The sequence below is a fragment of the Talpa europaea genome (assembly GCF_964194135.1).
Source record: "Talpa europaea genome assembly, chromosome: 3".
Classification (NCBI taxonomy): domain Eukaryota; kingdom Metazoa; phylum Chordata; class Mammalia; order Eulipotyphla; family Talpidae; genus Talpa; species Talpa europaea.
The window spans coordinates 147,051,440-147,069,032 of record NC_140069.1 but is presented as its reverse complement, the minus strand read 5'-3'; the positions used below and the strand labels follow the sequence as shown (position 1 = coordinate 147,069,032).

General features: G+C 48.9%; 1 protein-coding gene across 1 annotated transcript in view; it reads right to left on the bottom strand.

Annotated features, from left to right (window-relative positions):
- The window catches only part of CNTNAP2 (contactin associated protein 2), a gene marked incomplete at both ends in the record, with an annotated part of 1,573,870 nt that overhangs the window by 132,429 nt on the left and 1,423,848 nt on the right, over window positions 1–17,593 (bottom strand). Inside the window, one exon of the mRNA XM_084230860.1 lies at window positions 9,043–9,261. Within this exon, the coding sequence (XP_084086986.1) occupies window positions 9,043–9,261 (219 nt within the window). The remainder of the gene's footprint in view (window positions 1–9,042; window positions 9,262–17,593) is intronic.

The window sequence follows — 17,593 nt, the reverse complement described above, 5'->3', positions numbered from 1 at the left end:
ATGGGCATTAAAGGATGTGGTTCCACATTATTTGGTGCAGAACTGCAGGACTGACAATTATTGATCAGGGACGGCTCTGTCAGCTCGATATTAGAAGGCGTATATGAAAAAGCTTTTACATACGCAGAGAGCGGGGGTTTGGGGAAATGCTTTTTCAGATAATGCTCATGAGTGCTCATTCATAACTTCATTCAATAGGATGGATTTTCCTTTTTACTTCATTATCACTGCATGGATTTTTTTATGTCCTCAGAGTAAAGGACGCACAGAATATGGGAGTCCAACTATTTAAGTTAGAAAAAACCCTGCAATATAGAGAGGGAATACTGGGCACCCACATGTGTCTAAATGTGACTTGTTCTGGGACGGGGATAGTACTAGGAGGTCTGAATTCATTCTAGAGGACATAGTGGCGAGGTCACATGATTACTTATTAAGTATCTCAAAAACAATATGAATCAGATACTATCTCTACCAGGCACTGCTCCAAACCTTAAGAATTTTAACTCTCAGAGGGTGATATTACTGTTATCCTCATTTTACAGGGGAAGAAACTGAGACCAAGAGAGTTGATTCACAGGCCAGGCAGTGGCCAGAATTCACTGACAGATGATCTGACTTTAAAGCCCAAACACTTGTGCTAGAATTGCCATGTTGATGTTAGAGTCTGTGTCATATGAGAATCTTTTTCTCCTCCATCTAACATGTCTGCAAACATTGCTGTATGTAGCAAAGAAATGCTCTCAGGGTGATTTATATCTGAGATAAGTCATTCACCACTGGGCAGACCATTTTCCCCAAAGCCACAAGAATGGTTGAAGCCGAGAGCGGGAGGCGAGGCTGGCAGCTTGGAGCCAGGAAGGTGGTGTCTAGGTCAGCAGAGAGGAGACTCTTCTATGCATCACTGAAATAATATTTTTTCTTGGTGCAAAGTTTAATACTGTACAGGGGAGCAAAGTTTAATACTGCCACCCTAAAATAGGTCTTTGGTAAAAGGCTGATTTCAGGGGAGGGGTTCTAAAGACTGGGGGAGGTTGCTTTTGAAAAGATATTTACATGTCAACCCATCTCTGTAAGCACATCTCCCTCACTGTACCAGGAAGAAATTATTTACAAGAGGAAATAAAGAAATTTATTACAAGAAAGAGCTTACATCCTTCTGCAGAAGGCTTAAATCTGAATACCTTTGTGCTTTCCCTGATAACCTCCCTAACTGATATTCCCATTCCTGCTACCCACAAAGCCCCTCTGTTTTAGAAAGCAATTTACGATGACATCAAAAGTCACGTGGGTGAGTTCCTCAGCCCTGCTGTTCTCTCCCATGTATGTAAGAGGTGCACACATTATTATTAAACTTCCTTTGACTTTTTCTCTTATCAATCTGTCTGATGCTTGTTTATTTGCTATCCAAGAAGAATCCAGAGGGGTAAGTGATGATTTCCTTTGTGCCCAATAAACTCTGAAACCAAAGAAGTCATGGGCTGTGGCCCCTGGGTGGTGGGTGTTGAGTATCTCCCTAGTTTTGGTCCCACAGCACTGCTGAAGAGGACCGTTTCTCTTCAGTAAGACCCCTAAAAGGTTAAGAAACTCCTGCATTATAGCGGCATTAAGAAACATTGAAGGAAAAGAAGAATTTCAGAAATAAGAATACAACTTATTGTTTCTGTTTATTTATTTTTTTAATATGGGTCATCTTTATGCACTGTTGGTGCGAATGTAGACTGGTCCTGTCCCTAAGGAAAACAGCATGGAGATTTCTCAAAATATTAAGTATAGATCCACCATCTGATCCAGCAATCTACCAGCTGATTCATCCACTCTTAGGTATCTATCCGAAAATACAAAAAGCCTAATTTGAAGGGATAGAAGCACTACTGTGTTCACTTCTGCATTATTTAGCCAAGTTATAGAAACAAGCTAAGTGCCTCCCTCCAATAAGCCCCTTGCTCCCCAAAGAAAACCTCACAAGAGTAACAGGGAGGCATAAATGTATCCATTAAAGGGTGATTCATGGCAGTGAAGTGTTCAGGGAAACCCAGGCACTCACCCTCAAGGGATGGGCTACATCAAACAAGGACATACATATAATGCAGCAACCACCCCCATATTGTGCCACTGACAAGAATTTCTCTCATTACAAGCTTTTCTGCCTACCTTTGCCACTTCCTATCACCTTCTGTTCAGTCTATGTTGAAAGAATAGACTAAAAAAAATCTGTATGAGAAACTATTTGATAAATCCATGGAAATTTTTTTGCCCCCATATTCACTGCAAACTTGATACATTAAAATGTCTTCCCTGGATCAGACCACTCCAACTGTCTTGAGAGTCCCTGGCACATGAGATTGGCTCCTTTTTTAGCTAACAAATCTCTCTCTAGAAGTTTCTACGCATATAACTTTTGCCACAGAAGAGTAGCTCAGCACGTAGGGGCACAGGTAGTTAACTGACAGTTTTTTATTGAAGGCTCAAAAGAGGTTAAAAGTACACTGTCAGCTTGATTATGTTGGGAGTGTATCTGCACAAAAGCAAACACGGTGCCTGTCACAACCTATTTAATATGTTAAAACTCTTAACTGTAAAATAGAGAGCTGGAATTGCAAAGTTAATTAGTTCTGATCGCCAAAGGGCAAAGGGCAGTGTAACATACGGAGACTCAAGTGGGGAAGGACCAGCCTTGGCTGGGAGTAGTTCTGTAGACAAGAGAGCAGTGTGGCCTTGGGGCAAGGTGTGGAGAAAGGTTAGGAAAAGGATAAGGGTGTGGTGAGCAGCTGTGAAGGGGCAGGCATCCCACAGAGCCTTCTGTATTTATTTGCATTTTTGTTTTGTAGATAATTGATTTCATCTAGTGATCTTTATGGTGGAGTTTATGTAGCAAATCACTTTATTTTTTTCACTTATGGCAGAGTTTCCGATCATGGCGTCACTTTCTAGCTGTCTGGGAGGTCAGGGGACCAACGTGTAAGCCTTTGAGTAAAAGCTCCATCCCTGTAGTCCCAGCTACTGGCTAAGTCACTGCCCAAAAGGGGAGGCTATTTTGAGAGATGGAGCTGAAAACTGTATTTCGGAACTAGAGTGATCTGAGATGCTATCTGCCATAATCGTCTGACTTTCTCTGCAACTTTGGCTTTTGGGCTTCTATCATGCTTGATCTCAGTCAGATATTTCTAGTGGGGGTGGGTGTGAGAATTTGTGGGGGTGGGTTCTCCTGTGCCCTGTGGGAAGCCTTGTCTGCACCTCGTAGCTCAGGTAGCACCCGGTGCTACACGCTTTCTCAGACGCCCTGTGCCACAGGGTCATCCCAGTGAGGGAGCCTGGCATAGTCCTGGCCAAGACAGTCTTGACTTCCCCCTCACTTGACCAGATTCCAGATGGGCTTCTTCAGACCCGAGAACCCTGACTTCCTTCTTCTGAGAGCAGTTACTTAGGAAAACTTGTCACTGTAAATTCTTTCTCTACCCCTTTGAGATATATATCTTTTAAAGAGTCCTTTGCCAGTTTTACGACCCGGGAATGTGTTTCTCCAGGTCCTGGGAGCCGTTTATTTGAACTGTGGCCGTCAAGGGCACCATCTTCAGCTCCCGGTGTCCATGGGAGGCTGGGAGGGCTCTGACTTCTGTGGCGTGGGTGCCTGGCTCCCCCTGTCAACCCCCCTCCTGTCAGGAAGATGTGGGGAAGTCTACTTTTTCCTTTGGGTACCACCCAGTGGCAAATGCCAAGGGCCCGTCATCTCTCCTTTCTCAGTTCTTGGAAACTCTCCTGTTGTGTATCTTACTACAATATAAGAAAACCAAAAAGCAAACGAAAAACAAATCTCTCTTTGTTTCAGAAGAGTGGCACTCAGACCCAGTGGCAGACTCCCCCTGCTGCCCAAGTCTTGAGAGAAGGGCCTTCCTTGCTTCACCAATTTGGGCGCCATTTTTTGCTTTGACAAGACGGGTAATTAAGAGTTGGTCTCTGGACTAGATGGTCTGAGATCCAATGCCAGCTCTGTCTTTTACTCGCATGATCTTGAGATCAAGTACAGGTTTGAATCTGCATAACCCTAAATTGTCAACTCATCCTTAGCTTTAGTTTCCTCACTGTGAAAATGAAATAGGAAGTAGTCACGGTATCTAGTCATAAGGTTCCTGTGTGGGTTAAATGAGGGATGTGGGCCTGGGAAGCTCTTAGCGTTGAAGGGTCACCCAGAACTCATCAGCCAGAACTCTCCTTGTAACTAATGAGCCACCTTTGCAGGAAATGGTTTTTGTGCTTCACTTCCTGGACTTTGTATATGTTTTTAGCCTCAACTTTTTGGATACTATGACCAATTCATTCACATGAGATTTGGGTGAGCTCCACCTTGCAGTCAAATGTTGATTTTCTCTGAGCTCTCAATGGCACTGCCTTTCAGATGGCAGTAGGACTATCCAGGCAGGAGTCTGGAATACAGCGGGGTGTGAGGAGCAGCTGGCCAAACACTCTGTATTATCCAGTTTGGGAGATGGGCTGTTTCGTGGCCGCTAGCAGGCTTAGTTTGCACTGCTCACAGAACTGCTGTCTGCGTTTACTTAAACGTCCACTTATTAAAACTCAACTCTTCCACAAACTCAAGTTGCCACTAGGAGAAAAAGACTGACAGGCTGACTGCCAGAGGAAGAGGAGGGGGCAGGCTTTGGGCCCTCCTTGGTCTGAGGGTCCCGAAAGGGCTGTACCCCTGGGATCTCCAACCAGGTCTCCCACCCAGCACAAAAGACCCTGAACTGTCAGCTCCTTTGGGTGACATCTTGCACAAGAGGGATGGCCTTTAACCTCCAGAGAGATCTGCAAAGAGGTCTGAGCCAAGGGGGCTGAATCTGGACATTTGTCATTAGCTAACGTGACCTTATCTTCTCTCCCAAGGAGGCTTGGAGGGGCTTGAGTTCTTTCTGGAGAGTTCTGGAGCAGCCTCTGACCTTGCTGAGCCTCAAACTCTCCCTGAAACTTCCCCCAAGAGTAGTTACATGTTGTGGCCTGTGGCTGGCTCGCAGCAAAGTAACTCTCACCAGCCACCTGTCCCAAGGTACCTGCTTGTCTCTCTTCTGTGGCCTCCACCGCCAAGTCCCTGACCAGGCCCTGGGCTCGAGTTGCGTGTCCAGTGGACACTCCACTCCTTTGAGTCCTACTGTGGCCGCCTTAGCTGCCAGCACAGCCATGTCCCTGGATGTCTCTGAACCATGCTGGGCTCCATCCAGCTTGGTCCTGAGATAACGACGTGGTGAGGATACTGCTCTCCCCCACTAAGAAAAATCTGGCCCCAGGCTACTGCCAGGGCGGGCGAGGGTCTGGGCACCTGGGCTGCCAGGGCTGGGGGTTCCGTGTGGTTGAAGCAGCTTTGCTGGGCTTCCCTGGGAGCCCATCCTAGGCTTGTCACTCACGTTGGATCAAAAACATGAGATTTTCTGCATTTTCCAGACAAATAGCAGCCACTGGGGAGTGTCTGGATCCCTGTTACTTCCAGAAGACCCGTGTTAGACATCCTTCTTTAATGTTGCAGAGATGTATTGATTTTTTTTTTCTCTGTTTAGAGATAATTAGATGTCCTATTTCTTCTTTTCTCAGTTTTGTTAACTTGTTTTTCTCAAGGATCTGTCCAGTCAAACTGGGTTGTTACATAGATCAGAATGAATTCATAAGAGCTCATTTTTACCCTTTAACACCTGTGAGCTCTGTCACGTAGCGGCTCATTTACTTCTGGCATTGATGACTTGTTCTTGTTTATCTGTCTGTCATTTATCATTAGGTTAGCCATGGGTTAATCAATGTTATTTATATTTCAAATAAAAACAAATTTTCTCTTGGGTCATTGTCTCTGTAGCTCGTCTGTTTTCTAGTAAACTTTCTGCTCTTGCCTTTATTACGCGTTCCTTTACACTTTTTTTTGGCTTAATTTTTTTTTAAATGTTTCTTACCCTTTTATGAAAATAGCTTCTATTTCTACTTTAAGTATTGAGTGGAGAACTGTGTCCTTTCTTGGTTTTTCAGCTACTTTGAAAAAGGAGCCATGACTCTGTCCTTGCTAACACGGGTGCGGGAGAGCCGGCCCTCCTCTGAGTCCATTCTGCCTGCAGAGCCAAGGCCGACAGCTGACTCCTGAGCAACACGGTTTGGAATATGTGGGTCCACTTATATGTGGTTTTCTTGTCAATAGACAGTGCCAACTTATATTGTGGATAAATACAGTGCAGTCCTGTGAGTGTATTTTCTCAGTAACATTTTCTTTTCTCTAATCCACTTTATTGTAAGAATACAGTATATAACCCTCTATGACAAAAAATGAGTTAATCAACTGCTTATGTTATTGATAAGGCTTTAGATCTGGGGCAGGCTATCTGTAAAGTTTGGGAGGAAGTCAAAAGTTATATGTGTGCAGCACTGTGAAGCTGTCCACAGCCTCTGCAGCACGAGTTCAATCCCGGCCGGCCAGGGAGCTACCCACATGGCACAGCAGACCTCTCCTGTCTCGCCTGCTGCTCCCCTCAGCAGTGTGTTTCAGTAGATCTGCCTGTTCTGCTCCCCACTCTGTCTGGTGAGTCCTCTCACCCTCCACAACTCCGGCTTGCACCCCAGTTCTTGTATGCATAAATAAATAAATAAATCTAAAAAAAAGTTATACGTGGATTTTCGTGTGTGTGTGTGTGTGTGTGTGTGTGTGAGAGAGAGAGGGGTCAGTGTTCTTCACCCCAGAATTGTTCAAGGATCAATTGTACTTTAAGTCTGTTTTAGCTGTAAATTGAGTCAAAGTGATTCCTTTTTAGGGGCTTCCCTGGTGGCCTAGGGGCTAAATCTCAGCACTATCACTTGAGTTTGATTCCTGACCAGGGAGGTGACCCACATGACACAGCAGACCTCTCCTGTCTCCCTGCTGCTCCCCTCAGCAGTGGATTTCAGTAGATCCACCTGTTCTGCTCTGGTGAATCTTCTCATCCCTGCACCTCTGGCCTACACCCTAGTTCCTCTAAACACACACATACACACACAGTGGTTTCATAATTGCCAAATTAAGGAACATACTTTAATCTTATTTTGTGTGTTACACTGATATTATTTGTCAGTAACAAACAGTTTTGTGAAAATGGACTTCCCCTCTCCTAGGTTTTTCTTGCTGGTTCTTTCTATTCCCCAACATACTTCTCCCTGAGATGCTATTTTTCTGCCTGTCAAGTAAGTTTAATTGTTCTGTCATATTCTGACCCCAGCCCGATTCTTCTCTCTTTTTATGAGCTGTTCTAGGTCATTGTATTCAAATGAATCAAAACTCTTTCTCCGAGACCCTAACAAATACTTCCTTTCATTTTACAACTTTACTTGGTCTCCAAAGTTCTTGGGACCAGTGTGTTCAGTGCACAGAGAGAGAGGAAAGTATGGTTAGACCAGCACATCCAGAGACAAAGGCAGAGAAATGAGAAGTGGGCCAGTTAGGGTCACTTATTAAAATGAAAATCAAGCAGAATGTAACTGGCACACTTGGGATTAACAGCTTTTAACTTGTTTTAGGTGATCTGGGCAAGACGTATCGGTGAAGAGAAATTTGCCCACAATGTTCAGTGGCATCAATAGATCTGACATCTGATTAATAAAAAAAAATTGAAAATAATTTAGAGAACTGTAGCTGGGGTGGCTTGGAAAGGAATGGGGTCTCATTGGGTGGAAGAGTCAGCATCTGACTTCAAAGTCAATGACTCTTCCGTGGCCTGTGGCTGACGGACGTGGCTTGTTCACAAGTCGGTCTCACCAACAAAGCCACCAGCTAAGTTAACAGTGTGGGGTGTCCATCTTGCACCAAAGGAGCACACACCTATTCTTCCTTCTTCTTATGCTTTTGAATGTTCTTACAGCATCGCAACACCATGACGACAGGCACCGACTGGGGGCCCCGTTAAGATGAGCTGGCCCTCAGCGAGGCAGGTGCTATGTGGATGGACAGCCACGGTTTTGCCTGGGCTGAGACTGACTCGATCAATGAGTTCCTAGAAACTCAGAGAGGAGGAGCGGGTGGGGGTGGGGGGCTACAGTGGCACAGCCACAAAGTCCTTCAAATTCCCTTTTGCTATCATTCAACAGAGGAAAATGGCTCGTTTCCTAAAATATTACTATTCTGGGAAAGAAAGTTTAAAATTGAACTGGCCATGGAAATAGGTATTGATTTGAAGTGATGTTAGGCTCGGCTGGAGTGTGTCGAAGGTGAAGACAAGATGGTGAGGCTGAAGCCATTTCCTGTGTGTGATGGGAGGAGAGGGGAGCTCTTTGCTCTTCTCTGTGCTGATTGATGTCTTATGTAGAAAGACTAAATCTGCTTTTTTAAAAAAAAAATTATTATTTTATTTATGCATAGAAGAACTGGGGTGCAGGCCAGAGGTTGAGGGGGTGAGAGGATTCACCTGTTGTGACAGAATGGGGAGCAGAACAGGTGGATCTACTGAAATCCGCTGCTGAGGGGAGCAGGCGGGAGACAGGAGAGGTCTGCTGTGCCCTGTGGTCAGCTCCCTGGCTGGGGATCGAACTCAGGCCATTGTGGTGATAGTGATGAGATTTGACCCCTAGGCCACCAGGGAGACCCCTAAATCTGCCTCTGCCTTGAAACTTGAGGTTGGGCAGAGAAAGGACCGGATCTCCACCTGTCATTTCAGGCCGACCTGAACTTGGAGAAGCCATGTTCTTTTCTCCTTTCCTCTCTCCCTGCTTCCATGTCTCCCTCTATTCCTTCTGCCTGGTTACAAGAGTCCTAACCAGCAAAAGAACATTATGCTACAGTTTTAAAACCATAAACCTAAAGTCGTGCAGATCTGACCACAGAGATGTCCCTGCGCCTCTGGTTCTGCTGGGAACGCTCGCTTGCTCTGGGGGGTGGGGGCAGAACCTGAACCAGGTCCCCCAAGTCCTTGACCTTGCTCTGTTCTGCCTTGGAGGGGGCTGTACTTACTTCTGGAAGGAGCTCTGTCCAAGCCCCCCACGGCGTGTGCCCCTCCCTCTGTGTCCCTGGAGCCGGCTGAGGGTCGCGATGGCCTTGGCGGGACTCACCGACAAACAGCTGGCTGTAGAGCTCCAGGCGGGTGTGGCCTTCCGTCGGGGCCTTGCGGGTCCTCTGCGGCAGCCGGTCCACCTGCAGGCTGGCCTGCTTGACGTTCCTCTCGGCGGTGACCCGGTGCCACTGGTCGTCGTTGAGGGGCGAGGGCGACCGCACCACAATCTCCACTGGCCCGTTGCCAACGTCAAAGGAAAAGGACACTTCTGTGGCAGCTGGAGGAGCAGAAAGTGTGAAGAAAACATGAGTATTTTCCTGCAGGTACCAACCAGCGGTGACTCTGGAGGATAAACAAAGCAGGGAGAGAAAAATCGCCTGAGCCCTTGCTGCAAAGGTCCATGGCCCGATCACTTGAGGAAGGCCCAGGTCAGGGTTGGCCACCGAGGGCCCGGGGAGGACGCGGCCTGGGCTGGGGCAGGTGTGCATTCCCATTCTCTGTCTTTAAAAGCTGCCCAGAAGTCACCGTCACTGACCCTTTCCAGATCAGGGCGCCGAGGACCGGGGACACACGTGGCGAGAGTCCTAAGCCCATCAGGCGTGGGGGCAGGATGGGAACCAGGCTCTCCAGGCTTCAGAGCCTGAGACCTTGGGACTCTGCATGCCCTGAGCTCCACAGGGGCGCCAGGGAGCTGAGCCCCACCTGCAACTCAGTCCCTGAAACACTGTGTCTGGCTCCATCCCCAAAGATCCTGCCTCAATTAGTCTGGAGTAGACACTGGTATTTTGAGAAGCTCCCCTGCAGAGACAAAGGGCAGCAGGAGCATGGGGAAGACCCAGTCGCTGTGGTTCCCACAGGAACTCTGGGCTCCCTGAATCCCCGAGGTGATACTGGTGACCTGCAGCCTTGTCGGGCCCTGGAGGCTGCGGAGAGGTGCCCCACAGAGCAACGCGAGAGTCCAGAAGCACGGGCTGTGCCCCTGGCTCCCCCCCAACCTCGCTTCCCACACCCCTGGATCACCTGTTTTTGCCTACATCTGCTTCAAATCAACCTCCCTCCCTAACAAATCGCCCTTCATAGCAGGAAAACGCACAGGTGGTTGCTTTGGCGACTTCAGTGGTAAAGAGGTTCCTCACTTCACATTTTAGGTTTTAACTTCCACAGTGACCACCTGGTGCTTTACAGGTTTTTTCTTTCATGTCTATTTCCCTCGTGATTGGGGAGTGGGCCGCTTAATGCTGAAGCAGCACAGCCGCGCCTCTGGGTCCCCAAGGCTGGAGACTTCTTGGCGACATGAAAGCTGCAGCCCCAGCAGATCTCCAGACTCTGCCACCACAGAGCTGCAGCCCTTATCTACCACTAAGCCTCTGCCTAATCTCTGAGCAGTTTAATTAAATATCTGTCATTTTTTCCCAAGCTGATGGAAAAACAGCTTCTTGGGGCTGGCACTGTTTTGAGATGATGTCTCCAGCAACCACTCTTGTAATTTCAAAGCCACAGTGGTCCGGATTCTCTCAGGACTGGGGCTGCTCCCCTATTTGGGCCAGGCCCTGCCGAAAGCTGCATTAGCTTTGCTGAACTACAGGATATCAGTGGCAGGGCTCGATGCAATCAACCTCATTGTGCCAAGGAATCTGGATCCTTTCTGTCGCTGGAAAGAGAGCTTGAATCTTAACAGCCATGGTGATTCCACATGCCCCCTGGTGCCACAGCCGCTCTGAGGTAGGAGCCCGTGGAGTTGGTGGAGGCCAGTGTCCTTCATCGGGCATCTGGGGACGAGCGATCAGAGGCAGGTGGATGGTCTGTGCTCTTGGACCAAATGGCCTTGTCCTGTATTTCTGAATGGACATAATCAAAGGGGAAAAGGTGGCTTCAGATGTAAGGCTGAGTCTGTTCTGTCGTGGCCTTCTTCTAGCAGGTGTGTTTAGGACATAAGGTGTCAGGACGTCAAGAGAACGAGGGCTCCTGAGCTAAGCAGACAGAGGGAGCTGTTTTAAAGGCGTCAATAGCCATCAGGGAAATAGAATTTAGGGATAAATCGAGTTTAGCCCTAAGGCTTCACTTGGAGGGACAAACCTGCTCTAATTTCCTCTCCTCCTGCTGCATTGGCGTCTTGGCCAGGTCTTTAAAAGGTCACTGTGGATGGAGCCGGAAGGGGTGATGCTAAGAGGAATGAGCCAGAAGAAGGATAAATACCGGATGGCGTCCCATGTGGAATACAGAGAAACCAAACAAACGGTCAGACAAAGACAACATTAAAACCATCGCTTGAAAACTGACTACAGAGTTGAGGCATGGGGGGGTGGGGAAGGAGGGTGTAGGGTAAAGAAAATATCAGGCTTTTCTGCCCTTCCGCCATCAGGATAGATGATGGATCCTTGTCCTGAATGCATGCCTGATGGCGGCCACCTGGAGTAGGGTGTGGGCATAGGTAGATGGGATTCAGCTGAGCTAAGACTGTGCTTTTTAAGGGCAGCATCACGGGGGGACGCCAGCAGCACCAGTAGCAGTAGCAGCAGCAGCAGAATCAGAATCAGAATCAGAATCTGAAGGAGAAGCCGAAGCAGAAGCAGAGAACGCCAGAGAGCCCAGATAGAGTGAAGACTTGCTGGGGGCTGGGAGGCCTGCCAGCCTCCCAGCCCCCCAGCCAGCACCCCTGCCTGCCATATGCCTGGTGAACCTCAAATAAAAAACCTGCAAAACTACTGAGGACTCTGACTCCTCCTTTACCCGGTCTGCATGGCATCAGGAAAACCTGCACTGTGCCCAGGTCCCACCCTTACAGAGGGGGATATGGGGTTGGGGGGCGAGCACCGTGGACCCCTGTGGTGGGGGACTGTGGGTGTGCTGGCAGTGGGAGAGCGACAGCGACCACGCCAGAGGGGAGAAATCCTGTGCTGCCAGAATATTAGCAAGGATGTAACACAGTGGCACTTCAGTGAATTAAATAGGGAGATAGAGAAATAAATAAGGTCACCGTGGGGAGAGAACTGGAGCACCAGCAGTTAGCTGGCGAGAGCTGGTTGTCAGACTGTCTGTTCCTCCGGACCGTGGTGGCCTCTACACCGACGCGTCCCTCTCCAGGAGGAAGGGAAAGGAAGCCTCCCGCGGCCTGCTCCGGCTCTTACCCCAGCTCGAGTCAGGGCCAGGGCTCCTGAGAGTGAATCCTCCCTTCAGGCTCTGCTGAAGAAAGACACTGACAGCAGGCCCCGAGGAAGGGGGTGCGCGCGGGGTGCGAGCGCAGGGAAGAGCTCTTCTCACTCAGTCACCCAGTGTCAGCCCCCTGCACTGCCGAGGGATGCCCCGAGGAATCCCAGCTCCCGGGCACACGACACGTGTGGTTTAAAAGCTTCTGAAGTTCAGTTTGCGGCTGATTGCTCTGGGTCTTCCGGGTGAGAGGAACTGACATTTTAAAAGAGATAATTACAGAGCGCGCCAGCGAGTGGATACAAGGGGGGCAGCCTTGAAGACTCGGGAGGCAGCGACACCACCCTTGATGGGCGACTCCAGCGGGCGACTCCAGCGCCGCCCTGCTCCTGACGTGGCAAAGGCCTGTGGCATAGGCTGGGAATGTTCTCGCTTCCCGACGTGGGTTGCATTCGGAGCCGAATGTCTGTATCACGCCCCCTGGAAAGAAGCCCGTGGCAGACACCACGTCTGCCTTTGCATCAGTGTCGAGAAGTGGGGAGCCCCTGGGGTTCTGCTCTACTTGAAGACTGACCAGTTTGCTGGCCCAGTTTCACAGGTGCTGGAGAAGACCCCTTGGGTCAGAGACAAAGTCTTCATTACGCACGCACAGCAGGCTGCACGGATTTCCACTTCACCTGGGTTTCCCTGGTTCCCCCCAAACCCACAGGGGCCTGAGGAGCAGTCCAGGCAGACCCTGCATGGGCAGTGGATTTGTGTCCCAGAGGAAGGGCCTCAAACGCAGGAAGGTCCAGTCTTTTCAAGGGACTGCTGGCAACTTTGGCCGCGGGGAGCGGCGTCGGCTCTACTTCCCTGAGCAAAAAACACATCTGAGATGTTCTGGAGATGCTGCCTCCACCTTCCGAAGCTGTTTGCTCAACGTGCCTCCTTAAAAAGGCATGAAGAGAGCTGTCCATGCGCGCCCCCCCCCCCCCCCCCGCACCCAGGACAAGCAGAAGTGGGAGAAACCCCTGGGGACTTGCCCCGGACACTCAGCAGCCCCCTTCCTTGTGCGCTGCCCCAGCTTTGCCAGGAATCGGAGCGCGTCCCTCCAGCCTCACGCTCCAGCGAAGGGCGGCCCGGCCCCAGGTGAGTGTGTCTAAGCCAAGCACGTGGATTCCATGCTCCTTGCCAGGACTCATAGGACAGAACAAATCATTCCTTCCTGGTCAATAAAATATGAGGTGAGTCTGGATGTGCCCTTCGAGACACATTTCTGAGCTCATAAGAGAAGAGACAGTGAGTCCCTGTCCTGCCCGTGACCTCAGGCTGTGTCCGCTGGCGCAGCTGGGCTGCCTGTAGGCACCAGGGGGAAGAGTGGCAACGGGCCAACCTGGGGTTTTGGTGACATTGCTGAGCCCTTGAATTACTCCCACAGCCACCCCAAGACTCCTTCCGTGAGCTCTCCATTATGGTGGAGGCCATTTTTTATTGCAACTAAAAGAGTCTTAACTGATGCAGGGGACAGTTTGGGAGTCAGTACGTGTGAATTCTGGTCCTGAAACTGCCTTTTCCCCATTTGTGGCCTTATTTTAATGGTGTCTGAAGTGAGGATCTCATCCACAGTTTTCCAAGCGCTTCTGTGTCCAAGGTGTGTTTGACAACGTTCAACGAGGCAATCTCTGAGGTCCTTTCAAATGCCAGCGGTTGATTGTCTGATTGCCAAGAGGGTGGAAGAGAAACACTAACAAAGGAACATGTCTCCATAGTGGTTTTAGATATTGAATCATTATGGGGAGAAAAGAGAGACCTTGAAAGAGAAATGCGCAAGGGGCATACGGGCACCAGAAAAGAGATCAGTGCAGAGACGATCCTTGAATCCATCTGGGTCGTGACTTCCTCTGGCCAGCCCGGGGGCTCTCATGTGCTCCCTGCCCCCTTTCAAGTATAATTCCAGCAGGGGGCACTATTCACACTCATTCTAACTCATCAAAAGTTCTCTCCGACACATCACTCCAGGCTTAATGTATCGAGTGACAAATTTAACAACCTACCAGAATAGCAGACCTTTGCTTTGAATTCTCCCAGCAGGAGCAGTAACATGTGGACATTGGACTCCGAGTGTCAGTTGAAAGCAGCAGACAATATTTGGTCATTCGATGTCGACTAGGCAAAGAGGCTCGGCAAGGAAAGTACCCCCAGTGAGAACGTTGGGCGGGCAGCGGACACAGCTGCAGTTTTGATGGTGATGTGTTTCTTCCATTTCAAAATGAAGTTCAGAGATTGATAGCTTCCAAAGGGCTTTTCTGCACAAAATCTCATTTGACCCATACAACAAACTGATTATTGTTAGAGCAAGTATTTTAGCCTCCTTCTGCTGCAGACTGTTATGAATATATTTTCCTTTTGGTGAAGGGCTAAGACTATTTTAGAAGACAAAAGAATTCATGCAACATGAAAGGGCCAAGAAGGATGAGGAGAGGCAGGTGAGTGGAAAGCGAGGGAGGGCAGCAGAGGGCGAGGAACAAAAAGAAGAAGGGAGGAAGGGGTCTGTGTCCTGTCCAAGGTCAAGCTTCCACTCAAGGACATCAATCCAGCAATTCCGCCCCACCCCACATTACAGTGCTGATTATTCTCTCCTGGATCTTTCCATGTGAACGTGCAGACAAGACTAATCTTCACAGCCTCCACCCTTCCAAGACTTCTCTTGACCTTGTTGCTCATTTCTTGTTACCCTTTCCTGGCCAAGTCCTTGGAAGAGCTTCTTATATTCTCTATCTGTGTCTGCTCCTTAGTTATCTTTAAGGCCTTCAGACAAGGTTTATCTCCTTCACATCTGCCTCAGGACCTTAGCACTTGCTGTCCTTTATCCAAATGACCCCGGGCTGCTGCTTTTGCTCTTTGTTCACAAGTCATCATATTAGAAATTCATGGCCCACACAGTCCATACTAAAGAGCAAACCCCACTCTCAGCTGCTTCCTCTTCTTTACTTGAGTCTGGGGGGCAAGAGGCACCTGCATGTGTTCCCGGTCTCACAGAGGCATTTTCTCTTCATTTATGTGAGAGTCTCAGTATCTAGACCAAAGCCAGCCACAGAGCAGGTGCTCAGCTCTCTATGAGGGAGCAAACAACTGGACAGATGGAAGAATGAATGGGGACATTCTGAAATAACACCCCAGGGGCTCCCTGGGCGGATCCCATCACTCAGGACACCAGCACATGTGCGGGCCCACTCTGCATGTCACAAGCATCCCCCTGAGGGCAGCGTGACTTACTGTGCACCTTCTCAGCCTGGGAACTTGATACGTGAGTTACGATGTTTGAAACAAACTGCATGAAATGCTGTTCCCAGAGGTATGATATTGGAGGCACAGAGGCTGTCCAAGATAAACTGAGAAGAGGAGCCAGAGGCAGAGGATCCTGGTTCAGGGATCCATTCCTGGCTGGGAGACTAGGCCTGAAGACCTGACATTATGGTAACACTTCCCTTGCCTGATTCTAACCTCTTCCCTGTGATAACCAGAACCACAGGTAGCGCAGCCTTCCATGAGAGCTGAGCCCTTGCAGAGAACCCTCAGATTCTAACAGCATTTGGGGCAACCTGGGCTATTGGGGGCATCAGAAGCGTGTGTCTCGTGGGCTGTGGCCCTTCCAACTTAGCAGTTGGCCCTAATTCTCTGCCAAAACAAAAATGATCACTTTGGTTGAGAAGAACGTGATTGAGTCGAACAGCCTGAAGACTGGGGGACTTGGGCCCTGGAGCTGCTCTTGAAGGGAGGGGTGAGCCTGGAGGGACCCTGCCGTCCCGCAGCCACCAGGTTCAGACCTTGTGCCCACCAGTGTGCAGGGAATAAAAAGAAACTCTTTTTCTTTTGCTAGCCTTAATTTATGAATATAGAGATTTTTAGGACCTCCTCGGTGGCACAGCAGGTTGAGTACAGCACTGTGAAGATGTCCGCAGCCTCCGCAGGGCAGGTTTCGATTCCCTGCCGGCCAGGGAGATACCCACATGGCGCGGCAGACCTCTCCTGTCTCATCCACTGCCCCCCTCAGCAGTGTTTTTGGCCCGTCATCCTGTTCTGCTCCCTGCTCTGACTCTGGTGAATTCTCTCACCTTCCCACGCTTCTGGTCTGTACCCCAGTTCTTATACAAATAAATAAATCTTAAAAATTATATAGAGATTTTTAGTGCCAAATGTGCATATTCACACCCCCCCCCCCGCCCCAATCAGTGTCAAACACATCTGAAAATGAATACTGGCAAGAAAAATGTAATTGAAGTGTTTTGGAAATTCTTCAAGGAAATGCCTGGAGCTCCAGAATAAATGTGATGAACCCATTTCAAAACCTCTGGTATCGTGATAACCTCTTGAGTCTGAGAAATATTTCTCCTTATGTATATTGGCCTTTAAGCTTTTTATTATGGTTAAAAAATAACTTCACAAACAAAGGCATCCACAGAGAAAAGGAAGCCAAGGGGAGTTACCGCTGGCCATGCAAAACCAGGGAGCTGTCTCGAAAATGCAAAGCCTTGCTAATTTTAGTTTTCTCCATGCATTTAACCCCCTTCTGAGAATAACTTCTTGAATATTAATGGGACCTTTATGATTTTAAAAGGAAAAAGACAAAAAAATCTTTCTAAAATGACAGGTGGCACCTGTCCTCAGCAAGGAACACCCCAGTGTTTAGAAAGAACAGAAGGTGTGCCGGGAAGAAAGTCCTGACAGTGCCTGTGGGGAGAGGGGATTTGTGATAAAAGCAGCTGCAGAAGCTGCTTTGGAGAGACCATGAGCGGTGATGCCCGGGGACTGTGCAGCGATGGAGCGGAGTGTGGTTCAGGGGTGTGGATGCCGAAGAGGCCTTCTCTTGACCATAGTTAGATTGTCCCACGAAACGAGAAATACTCATTGGAAGAAATGTGCTCTGGGGAGGGGGAGCCGGGAGAACCTGGGTTATTTATGGGGTTTCAGGTGACGTCAGAGAGCAGTTCATTGAGAGAGGTGATTTGAGAGCTCAAGAATGGGCCACTGTATTGAGGGCCTGAGTTGGACAAAAGCTCCCGGGACCCAGCTGATGCTTATAAGGAGACAGCGAGTCAGTTGACTCATAAATTATAATTCCTAAAATGGCGGGGTTGTGGCGGGCTGGGCTGGTGGGGACAGTGACAACAAGGAAAAGCCCAAACCAGATCCAAGGAGAGAGGACCAGGCTTCCAAGGAGCTGCCTGCTGGGGGGAGTGGTGGGTCAGCCCACTAGAGAGAAAGCAGACTGTGTCCTGGGCGCAGGGAGGGGCTGCTGGCATGACTTTTTTCTCCCTGCTTTGCTGCAAATTGCTTCTGATCTAGCATGTTCTTTCAAAGCCACCCCGGTGTGACTGCCCACGAGAGCTCACTAATGAAAAAAAAAGTGCCAAATGAAGATTATATTTTACGTGATGGACACAGAATGTAAAAAGATTTTAGAAAACTTAAATAAGGGATCA